The following is a 12,614-nucleotide window of genomic DNA, read 5'->3' on the forward strand; positions in this document are numbered from 1 at the left end:
AAAGTTGCGTTGTAAAGGTTGTTTCCCCTTTTGTGCCGGTCCTTTTTGAGTCTCTGTTGTGATTGAATAATAAGACACTTCTGAATTCTATTTACAAGAGAGACGGGTTCACTGGGGAGCACCAAAGTCCAAATCGGGACTACACTACTCCTCCCGGTCCAAGAAAATCAGCATGTCAAGGGATAAAGAAAGGTTTGCGTGCTAACTTAATTTCTAGAAAAGCAAAGCTAGTTTGTGTTTGATGTCAGTAGCTGATCTCTCTATGGACTTTTTCATAAGCAGAGGCTTGCGAGGAGTGGGTGTTGAACGTGAATTAGGTTCTGATGAGCAAGTGAGGGCCAGTTGATTGGCCAATCAGGGCAGCGTGCTGATTTGGTGAGTTCTGACACAAAAAGCAACAGCTGGCTAGTTCTAATGCGTGCATTTTCTCTGATGAATGGCTACCTGGTGAGTACATCACTGCACGTTATCCAGAAAGGGTGCAACAACAAAGGTGTGTGGTAGCAAACATGTGCTGCAGGACTGTTAGAACTTCAAGTTCTACTGTCTCTGTGCTGTTGGAAGAGGGACTCTGCTTCTGCATGCCCTCATCTGCGCCAGTCTGCTGATTATTGCTCAGTGTGTGTATGCACTGTCTCTATTCTGCTGTGGCTGCTGATACTGTAGATCCACCCCACCTGCTTCCATCCATTGATAGACCCCATAGTAAATCTCCCTTCTTGTTTGTTGCAGTCATTTAACAGCTGCACATTAGTCACTCATACTTTCTGCTCCTTTCTTTCACTCACGGTTCCTGACCCCTTGCTGTACTCACTTAACTCCTGCCCCTTTATGTCACTCATATCTCATGTCTTTTCTTGTCACTCACGTCTCCTGTTACTCATTGTCATGCTTCTTGCAAACTGCAGTTACTCAGACTGACTGTTGCTTACACTCACTGGCATCTCCTGTCCATTGGTGTATTTCTCACACTTTCTGCTTCTCATTCTCACTCAGACACTGCCCATCACTGACTCTCACTTTCCTCTACTCCTCACTATTGCTCAACCTCCTGCCCTTGCACCTCCTATCCCTTGCTGATAATCACACTGCCTGTCTCTTTCTGTCACTCACATAACCTGCCCCATCCACTGTCACTTGCACTCACTCACACTTTCTGAAACTTGCGCTCACTGACACCCCCTGCCGCTCACTGTTACTCACACGATCTGGCTCTTGACATCGCACACAGTTCCTGCCACCATTGTTGTTCACAACCACTACTCTCACAGTTCCTCACACCTCCTCTGTCTCGCTGTCACTCATATCCCCTTCATCTTATTTTCACTCCCACAGATTGCCCGTCAAGGCCACTCACACCCCACCCCTCATCGTCACTCAATCCTCCTGATCATTACCGTCACTTACCGACACCGCCTGACCCTCGCTGTCATTCAGAACCCCCTCTCTCTAGCTGCCACTCTTAGGGCTGCATCTTTCCTCTCACACAGTGAGTGCAGCACCAGCTGGCAGCAGAACCTGGGAAGCAGTCTATCATAAGCTATTTGGTGGCAGTGGTTGATAATGACTGGCACCGTCTCACACAAAAACACCACACACTATCCTGCAGCCCCGGAGACAGCACTTCAGGGTACTGCCAGCGCCAGGAGGTGAACTGTTTGGGGATAATTTTCTATAAAAATACTGTACTAATGCCAGATAGCATATATTAACACTGAGCAGGAATCAGCCTCATGTGTGGAATAATGGTCCTAGCTGAGGGAGAGTAAATCTGAGTTCCTATATATATGTTACCAGTCCCAGCATCATGGCTCTCAGCAAGATATACATTATTCACGGATGCATGCCTTTCTGAAAGCGAACTACTCCGATGTTTAGCACTGATGACTACAGTACACTTCTCTCCAAATGGCACGATGTGAATCTGTAACATCCACCTAAAGAGTGGGATGAGTGGGATGGATAGCTCTGCTATCTCTATAACCAGAAGCTCTACAGTGTAAGACAGCTAGAGGCAACTGAGCAATCTTCATATAATGTGACCATATATTAACACTAGAGGCGCCTGAAATATGTCTCTGTGGCCCTAGTCAAGAGACTCTGAGTAGATACATATTTGAAATCAGCAATTATATAACTGTACCCTCAAAGTAGGAAGGAAACAAAAAAAAACGAAAACTACACAATAAATGAGAAAAACAGTCCAATCTCATTTATTTCACTTTCAATTCAAATCTGTAGCATATAATCTTCGCTGAATGTTGCAGGGGTTTTATCCCCTACCCGGCAGTTCCCAGTTGCAGCTCATTACTACAAGCTCCAAGTGAGAAAGTACATGAGTGCAGTAGATGTCTCCTGAACGCAGACCTTATTTTTTTGACATTGTATATTTTCACATTATAGGAGCGATAGTCACATTGCTGATTCTGTAGAAACCAGTAATAATAAGAGTTTCACTCCATAAGAATCCACTTGGAAGCGCCAAGGAGGGTCAGATTGTTGGAATACAATGATAAATCTATTTCATGTCTAATATTTGAAGGGGTGCTTTACATCCAAGATCAGTCTCACCACTTTTAATTCTTTATGTCTAAGTTGATGCTGGTGACCACAAGGACCAAGCATGCTGAATTCATACTAAAAAGGATGCTTAGCTCATTTGGAGAAGATTAACACCATTGTCTCTGTGACACTGAAGCTGTCGAAATATTGGGTTGGGGTTCAAGATCTTGGTCCTTTGATGTGAGATGCATTTCAGATGTTAAAGTGTTTGTTACTTACGTTTAACTTATTTGTGTGATGTTAGTGCTTATTTCAAGATATGCACTTTTTAGTCCTGGGATTTACCTTTTGGGCGTAGTTTTGGTAGACTTTACATCATTGATACCTTTGCAATACAATTTGTTAGCTCTGGGATGTGTTAGTTGTTTGTGGGTGTTGGTTTACTAGGCAGCTTTGGTGAAGATTAAGGAGTGTATGTCTTGTTGTAGGATGCAGTGAGCCAGGTTGGTAATTTTTAAAGTGCTTGTCTCTTACTTGATGACTGTAATAGGCATGTGGTTGTTTTAATCAAGTTTGAACTTGTTGCCCCAGGTGTTAGCAGGACATTTATTCATTTGATTACGTTTAAAGTGATTGTCCTTTGCTGTACATTGCTCTTATTGATTTGGTATTGTTGAAGCGGTTGTATATGACTGATGAATGCCCTTTATCTTTATAATATTAATGTAGCAGAAAATATTCCATTCAATTGGCATCTGCATTTTGTTTGGTGGAGATGAAGATGTTGTTTAGGGCTTCAAGGTGCATGTTGCACTCCAGTGGAGATGAAGTGATTGTCTCTTGCAGTAGGATGAATGTAGTTAGCATTGTGGAATCTGAAGAGAGTTCCATGCCTGAAGCATGCAGATGGCAGTGTTGTTGAAGCAGAAGGGGCTGTCTTTTGAGGCAGAATGTGCTCTGTTAATTCTCGTTTACTTTCATTGGTTGTCTTTAGGTGCAGAATGCTTTGTTATCATTGGAAGTAGATGTCTATGACTGTAGGACTCATTTTGTTGGATTGGTCAAATTAGCTATGACTGTAGGGTGCAACTCGCAGGATTGATGGCATTGAAGGTACTATTTAATGCTGTAGGAAGCATCTTGTTAGTTTGGTGGAGTTCTAGAAATTGTCCCGACGATCCATTTGGCAGTGTTCATAAAGTAGAACAGATTGACTCTGGATGTAGGAGGTGTCTTTCTTATTCGAATTAGTTATGTCAGGGTGCAGAGCACACATTGTTAGTTTTGGTGTAATTTGAAGTTGTTCTCTCACTGAAGACAATACCTTTTTTCATGGAGTCATTTGAAGTAATCAGTTGCTGCAGGAGGCACTTTGCTGCTTGGTGTTATTTGAATTGTTTGTCAGTCTCTGCAGTCTGGAGGAATTTAAAAATCATGTCTCTAGCTGTAGCATGCACGTTATTACTTTGCTACCATTTGAATTGGTTCTCTCTACCAGTAGAATGCACTTTCCTAGATTGGTGACATTTCAAGTGGTCATCTCTGGTTGCAGGCATAGCTTGTTTTCGGCTGTCAGTTGCCCCTTATTATTCTGTGGCAATTGAAGACACTGAGCATGCTATGCTCTAAGGTTATCAACGGTGCTAAGATCCATTTAAACACTGCCATGTATGGTTGTGGGACGAGCTTTGTAGTGCTGGTGCTGCTGAAGAAGCTCTCTAATAAAATGTAATGCGTTTTCAGGAATCAGAAGGTTTTATGGCCACATCCTTTGACATTTCCATATGATTGTTCTTACCCCATCGCATTTTTTGGATAATAGGAGCAATTTCATCACCCCAAGCAGGACCTATCACCGCTAGGGCAAAGAACAAAAATCAAATATTAAAATAACCCATTTAAACAATGATAAATGTAACTTTATACAGAAGAAACTAATTACGCACAAACATTAATATGACACTCACTTATACGGGCAAGTAAAAGATACAACAGTAACATAATTTTTTATCTTATTGCTTTTAACAAAAAAATAACTTAACCAGGATGCATTTATGGCAAGCTGAAAAATTGGGTAACAAATGTACAATATATGCTAAAAACATTTCTTGTGAATATCTATACCCCATGCAAGCCCTTCACACCATCAATATTTTTAGTGTATCATACTGTCGAACAGCACAGCTGCAGTACAATAATGAATAAGAAAAATAGATAAAAATAAAAGATAATTATGCATATAAAATGAATAATCTGCTGAACTACATCAGAGTCGTTTTAAGGCATGGGCAAAGTGGGCAATGGCCCGGGGCCCCAGCCTTTCAAGGGCACCCTGATAGAGCCAGCTCTGTTCTGCAGAGTCTCTTGCCATGATGACCTTGAATAATTCTTAAACACAATGTTGTAAATAGTGTTTTCCTTTAATTTATTTTTAATGTGTGAGAGTCTATAACAGACATTTTTCAGACAAATGTTGTGTTTATGTTTCATGCAACATCATAAAAAAAGTTTCTTTTAGATTAATACAGGACCTCACATATGAGAAATGAGAGGGAGTCACAGAGATTATTTGCAGTAATATTAATGAACTACTGCTTTGTTGCAATAATGAAAACATGTCACTATCCCTGAATATTAGATGTAAACACATTTAGAATTTGCACCACTGTGCCTGTGCACTGTCAGTGACCTGGCCAAAGAGGGCATGAAAGAACTGAATCAGGATCATAAAATAAAAGCTATTCTGAACAGGGGCCCCCAAAACATGTTTGGCCCAGGGACCCCAAAATCCTTAAAACATCTCTGAACTACACCTATGAAATGCAAGAATTATTACAATAAAACCGTCACCTACTAAAACATGTTACATTTTTTGCAGCTACATACTTATGTTAAAAAGTTCATAACTCAAGATAGAAAAATAACCATATTTGATCAACCCAGTATAATTATCATATAATTTTAATAGTTACGCAATTAAAGTTGGGGGACCATTTAACACAAAAACGTATGTAGCAACTTGAGGTATATTGCAGGCTGACAAACTTAGAATGGACCTATAATTATTTTGTATATATAATTATGCAGAAAGTTGTTACTAGTTGAGAAAAGGAACCGTAAGTGAAGTCTTTTTTGATCAATGGCAGCCTCGTACATTTTTATAATTATAATTTTGACCTAATGGCTTTAAGAAGTGCACATTAAAGTGTCTCAGAACCTGCATGCACATATGTTATGCTCTGGACCAACTCCCTTCTAATGGGTTGGGGTTGACATGCTTATGTGTTCTTATTACTTACATATCCTTAAAATGCTTCTGTCCTAGCAGCATTTGAAGGAATTATGCCAAAGTGGACAGAAAAAGATGGACTTGTGAATTGGAAAGCCCAAGGCCATGCCAAACACACTCAACCAGTCCTCGGCCTTTAACTCAACAGCATTTAGTATTAAAGAATATTTAAGTTATATTTATGTTGGTAAATACCTACATTGGTAAATGTAAAGCTTCAAATCCTGGAAGACAGGTGCCTACTAGACACTTGAAAACGATGAGCAGATACGACCACTCATGGCTTGCCATGGCTACATCTTAGACTGTGAGGCTGGCCCTCTACCGACAGACTCCAACCAACAGAAGGTTGAATGGTTTTCTTTGTTCCCACTGATTGCTCTTCTCCTCCTGTCATCCCTAGTTGCTCTGAGACTACCCTAGGTGGTAATCATCACTTTACAAAAACTGGAAATGAATAAATAAATGGAAAAAAGAATGGTTAGCTAAAAAACCCAAGAAAAGGGAGTGGTTGTCAAACATAGGGCATTTAACGGCTAGTGACAGACAAATCTGTAGTGCATACTTTCTTTATATTACTCAATTTTCAGAGTCTGAAAACAATGATCTGTGTGGTTTTTAGTCTGACAGTTTGAAACAAAGGGCCAGAGCAACTGTAAACAATCAGCCCTTCAAGTGACATCAGGAATGTGAATAGGTGGGGACATGGACTAATCAAACCCAACCCGTCTGTTTAAGGGAGCATTCAGCAGGCTGAAAACGTCACAATCGCCTGACCCTGAATCAACAAGGTTCACAATCTCTGAATAATGCAGAAGTTTGGGTAGTCTAGAATCACGCGGAACTAGTTTACAAAGACCTAGAATGCAGCATTGAAACTAATTCACTCCATCACTCCACCCTCTCGCTGAGCCCTTTTCAGCAACAGCCAATGAGACAATGGTCCTAACCTCTCTATTTTCAGCTACATAAAGTGTCATGGTGATCACTAAGTGCAGAGGCAATAACCAAATTATTTAAACAGACATCAAGTGAGGGAGTCCTCAGTCACAACTTAAAAGATCTCTTCCATTTAATGATTTTTTTTTCTATATTGTTCCCCAGCTCGTGCTCTTCACACTTTATATTTCTGCCGCCCGTAATGCATTTAGCATCTCTGCTTCCTTCACAACGTTCGCTTCTGCCAACAGTCTGCAAGAAAGCATGCTGCATGCTGAACACTGTTTAACTCTTAGTATGGCCGAACAAATAAAAGATAAGATTGGTAATTCTACAGAGAAAGCATACCTATGTAAATCTTGACAGAAAGATTGTTTAACTCGTAGACAAACTGACTGCAAGTACTCTGCAAAAGTGGCAGAGCAAAGTAAAAGCTGATTTCTCACTATGACGGAGAGGGACAGGCAAATGAGGCGATTTTCGGCAGAGATCATGAGGACGGCCAATTTTCTTAAAGTAAGGAATCGAATTAAGGGACCTCTGCCCTTTGGTTTTCCCTAAGCTCCTCGATTCTTGGAAGATGTAAGCATCTGGGAAACCCCCTACAACGCAAAAGAGGAGAAATCGCCGTTAGGAAAGGCAATAAAAAGGGAAAAGGCAGAAAGGCACTGCCTTGACCCTGGCTGTCATTTGCACCACTAAATATTTTCCCTGTTGATGGCATCTTGCCAACATTGCTACTTTTGATGAATATCCTTTTGATGGCACTACTCACACTGAAGACAAAAATCTCCTTCTTCGTCAAGGATCTCAGCTTTGATTTCTGCTAAGAAGCCACTATTGTGGTGGACAGACTAAGGGCTATATGTAATATGTATCAAGCCGTTTTTGAATCGCAAAGGCCGAAATTCGCAGAATTTCGGCCTTTGCGACTCGCAAACGGCCGTTTTGCACGTTTTGGAATGTATGAAACATTCCCAAAATAAGGAATTGCAAACTTGTGCGATTCCTTATTTTTCCATAGCATTTAGGGAATCGCAAATTTGCGATTCCTTAAATGCTATGTATGTAGCAAATTTAGCTTGCGAATTTTGTTTAAGAATTCGCAAATTACCACCAACTTTCAGTTGATGGTAACTTACGAATTCTTCCAGAAATGCACAAATTGGCATTTTTAAAGATGGCATATGATGCACACACATGCCTATAGGGCATGTATGTGCGCCATATGCACACACATGTTCTTTTCAGGGGTGCAGCAGGGTGTCTTTGAGACACTCCTGCACCCTTGCAATAATTCTCAAATAGCGATTAGCAAATTGCGAATTCGCAATTTGAGAATTATTTTGCATTCATTCCTATGGGCCTCCTGGCCCATAGGTAAAATCTTTACCTGATTCTCCTGAGGCGGAAGCCGGGAGTGACGCTTTTGCTGAAAACTGTATAACTTGCTTTTAAAAACTGTGATTACTTCTAAATTTTTCAAAAAGATTAACTCCACTCTAACGTCCTTTCTTTGGAACAAAAAGAAGCCCCGAATGTCTTTAGCTCGACTGATCCGTCCTAAGTCAGAGGGTGGGGTTAATTTCCCCGACTTTCCTGCTTACCATAAAGCTTTTCAACTACGACAAGCCTCCTTTTGGCTACAGGACCCTAGCACTCCCTGTCCTTTATGGACTAAATTTGAACGTCTTCTTCTTTCTCCTTTTTCCTTTGCCGAATATTTTTCCTTCTCTCGTAAACCCGCTTCTATTTCTACTCCTATTCATAAATTCACTACTAAATTGCTCCTATCCTCTTCCCATTCCCCTCCCACAACCATTGCTGATTTTCTTTCCTCCCCCATATGGCATAACACTGCTCTGCTCATTCGTAACAGACCCTTCTTTTGGAAAACTTGGCATTGCAGAGGTCTGTTGTGGATTTCCCAACTCTTTTCTCACTCCTCTTTCTTACCTTTCACTACTCTTCGCTCCCTTTATGACTTACCTGCCTCCTTTGCTCGCAACTATCAGTTGCTTAAGGACACAGTCCTAACAAACTATCATCGGCTTTCTCAGCTATGTCCTCCTCCTGCTTCATCCACTCTCCCTTCTTCACTCCACTCCTTTTTACGCACTACACCAAAAGCTGCCGCTATCTACAAATACCTCAACACTGGTGAGTCTGTCAGACCTAAATCCAAGGTGGAGGAATGTTGGGAGCACGACTTGTCTGTGTCCTGGCCAGTTTCATTTTGGGACAAAATTTGGATCAAGATCCGTAAATCCTCAAGAGCGGCAACCCTTACACAGACTTTGTTTTTTATTTACAACAGACTTCTTTTTACACCCTTTGACCTTCACAAACGCTTTCCAAACACCCCCCACACATGTTGGTCTTGTTCATCACCACAAGCTACTCTATTTCACATGTTATTTTTATGTACTCCTGTTCGTAGTTTTTGGTTACAGGTCTGGGCTCAAATTAATCTGATTTTTCATACTTGTGTCCCTTTTTCTCACACACACGCCTTCATGGGCAGCCTTTCCCCTTGCTGGGACAATGTTGATCTAAAGCCTCAGATTGTGGACTTACTACTGGCCGCTGCCTTCCAACAAATAACGGTCAATTGGAAAGACTTCTCCAATATTTCCTTCAAGGCGTGGTGGTTTAATCTCTGCCATAACCATAGACTTGACACTGCTTATGTGTTTCCGGCATGTATGGCTGCAAAACGCATGGACTTATGGCTCCCTGTCACGCTTTATTTGGACTCATGTTCTAAACGTTTGTTTCATCCACCGCCTTCGCAACAGGAAGTCCTCAACCCTCCTTAAGTGCTCGATACATTCCACTTTTTCTTCATTGTACCATTTTCTTCATTGTACCATTCTCTTCATTGTACCACTTTCTTATTTCTTTTGAATATTTTCATGCTTAATTTGTTTGCTGTTTAATATACCTTTCCTTTACCTTTAAAAACTGTGATTACTTGTGTTTTTAAACTCGTTGCGCACACCCCCCAGCACTGACCTGATACTCCCCTAGACAGTCGATTTAAACGCTGTCAGGGACAGGAATTCACTCGCACGCCGCCATCACCGGCCGCGAGGAGCCACGGACACGCCCACCTCTCGTGGCCACACCCACCCCTCGCCAAACAGATAAAAGCGCGCCCTGATCGCTAGAGCTGCACTTTACCTGATTCTCCTGAGGCGGAAGCCGGGAGTGACGCTTTTGCTAAAAACTGTATAACTTGCTTTTAAAAACTGTGATTACTTGTGTTTTTAAACTTGTTGCGCACACCCCCCAGCACTGACCTGATACTCCCCTAGACAGTCGATTTAAACGCTGTCGGGGACAGGAATTCACTCGCACGCCGCCATCACCGGCCGCGAGGAGCCACGGACACGCCCACCTCTCGTGGCCACGTCCACCCCTCGCCAAACAGATAAAAGCGCGCCCTGATCGCTAGAGCTGCACTTTACCTGATTCTCCTGAGGCGGAAGCCGGGAGTGACGCTTTTGCTAAAAACTGTATAACTTTCTTTTAAAAACTGTGATTGCTTGTGTTTTTAAACTCGTTGCGCACACCCCCCAGCACTGACCTGATACTCCCCTAGACAGTCAATTTAAACGCTGTCAGGGACAGGAATTCACTCGCACGACGCCATCACCGGCCGCGAGGAGCCACGGACACGCCCACCTCTCGTGGCCACGCCCACCCCTCGCCAAACAGATAAAAGCGCGCCCTGATCGCTAGAGCTGCACTTTACCTGATTCTCCTGAGGCGGAAGCCGGGAGTGACGCTTTTGCTAAAAACTGTATAACTTGCTTTTAAAAACTGTGATTACTTGTGTTTTTAAACTCATTGCGCACACCCCCCAGCACTGACCTGATACTCCCATAGACAGTTGATTTAAACGCTGTCAGGGACAGGAATTCACTTGCACGCCGCCATCACCGACCGCGAGGAGCCACGGACACGCCCACCTCTCGTGGCCACGCCCACCCCTCGCCAAACAGATAAAAGCGCGCCCTGATCGCTAGAGCTGCACTTTACCTGATTCTCCTGAGGCGGAAGCCGGGAGTGACGCTTTTGCTAAAAACTGTATAACTTGCTTTTAAAAACTGTGATTACTTGTGTTTTTAAACTCGTTGCGCACACCCCCCAGCACTGACCTGATACTCCCCTAGACAGTCGATTTAAACGCTGTCAGGGACAGGAATTCACTCGCACGCCGCCATCACCGGCCGCGAGGAGCCACGGACACGCCCACCTCTCGTGGCCACGCCCACCCCTCGCCAAACAGGTAAAAGCGCGCCCTGATCGCTAGAGCTGCACTTTACCTGATTCTCCTGAGGCGGAAGCCGGGAGTGACGCTTTTGCTAAAACCTGTATAACTTGCTTTTAAAAACTGTGATTACTTGTGTTTTTAAACTCGTTGCGCACACCCCCCAGCACTGACCTGATACTCCCCTAGACAGTCGATGTAAACGCTGTCAGGGACAGGAATTCACTCGCACGCCGCCATCACCGGCCGCGAGGAGCCACGGACACGCCCACCTCTCGTGGCCACACCCTCCCCCCCAATGCCCGATCTCCTTCCATAAACTATGTGTCAGTTCAGGCAGCGCAGCGGGCGCGCCGTCAGCGCACCGAAGGCGCGCCAAAGGCAATCCCGTCTGGGCCCGTCCGGGCCCAGCCGGACCCAGGCCCAGTTACTCTGCCCATTTCTGCCAAGAAATGCCCGACCTACTCCCGGGATAAGCTTCTAGCCTTAAACACCCAGAAACACCCATCCTGCACGTACACCCATATGGGCGACAACCCTTTCACCAGGTGCAGCTTCTGCAACCCCGCTAGCCCTGATCCGGTACCCGGTGGACTCCAACTAGGCCTACTCAACTGCAGGTCGCTCGTTAAACACGCGCATGAAATTAACCTCCTGATCTCAAACCATGCCACTGATATCCTGTTTCTCACTGAAACTTGGCTCACTCCCAACAATGGCCCTGACATAGTCCTTGCACTCCCTCCTGGCTACCTAATATGCTCGTTGAATAGACCAGAGGGTAGAGGAGGTGGACTAGCCATAATATACAAGGACGTCTTCACCTGCAGAACCTTGGATGGCAACATCAATGGATGTGAAAGCTGCCACTTCACCATCCAAATCTCCCCAGTGACATCGCTGTCGGGAATGCTTGTATATCGCCCCCCTGGCCAACTCGCTGAATTTCCTAGCAAACTCATCGACCAGATCACCATTAAGTGCACGTCTTCCTCCAATTATCTTTTATTGGGGGACCTCAACATCCATTTTTTGGACCCAGTCGACAAGCAGGCGACAGAACTTCTACAGGATATCACCTCCACTGGCCTCGGCCTAAAAAACCCACAGGCCACTCATGACAGAGGGCAACTACTCGACCCCATATTTACCAACATCCAAGACCTGAACACCCTTGCTCACGTCCCCCTCCCTTGGACGACCACTTTCTGGTCCCCTTTGAATGGTCTATCAACATTCCCCCCCTCAACCCCCCAAAATCAGAACCCTTACTAGACGCTGGCATAAACTGGTCCCAGACGAATGGGCAGCCAAATTAAATGAAAACACCCCCCTCCCCTCTCAAGACACCATCGCCGCTGACAACGAATTCAATACTTGGGTCACCCAATCTCTGGATGACATCCTTCCGAAATCTAGCACCCTTAAACGTACCAAGAGAGTCAACCCGTCCCCTTGGTACACCCCCGAACTAAACCTATTACGAAAGGAATGCAAGAGGAACGAACGCCTTTGGAGGAAGGATAAAACGGCAGACAAGAAAGACACATTTCGTGCCTCCGTAAAATCCTATAAAAGGGAACTACGCAATACCAAATGCGCCTTCTA

General features: G+C 43.9%; 1 protein-coding gene across 2 annotated transcripts in view; it reads right to left on the reverse strand.

The window, feature by feature from the left end:
• Positions 1-2,190: 2,190 nt before the first annotated feature.
• Positions 2,191-12,614, reverse strand: part of KIAA1755 (KIAA1755 ortholog) — a 696,136-nt gene continuing 685,712 nt past the window's right edge. For both annotated transcript variants that reach the window (XM_086932242.1, XM_086932241.1), the window contains exon 23: positions 2,191-4,360. In XM_086932242.1, coding sequence (XP_086788368.1) covers positions 4,355-4,360 — 6 coding nt within the window. In that variant the 3' untranslated portion in view covers positions 2,191-4,354. The remainder of the gene's footprint in view (positions 4,361-12,614) is intronic.

This window comes from Lissotriton vulgaris, chromosome 7 (assembly GCF_964263255.1).
Source record: "Lissotriton vulgaris chromosome 7, aLisVul1.2, whole genome shotgun sequence".
NCBI classification, from domain to species: domain Eukaryota; kingdom Metazoa; phylum Chordata; class Amphibia; order Caudata; family Salamandridae; genus Lissotriton; species Lissotriton vulgaris.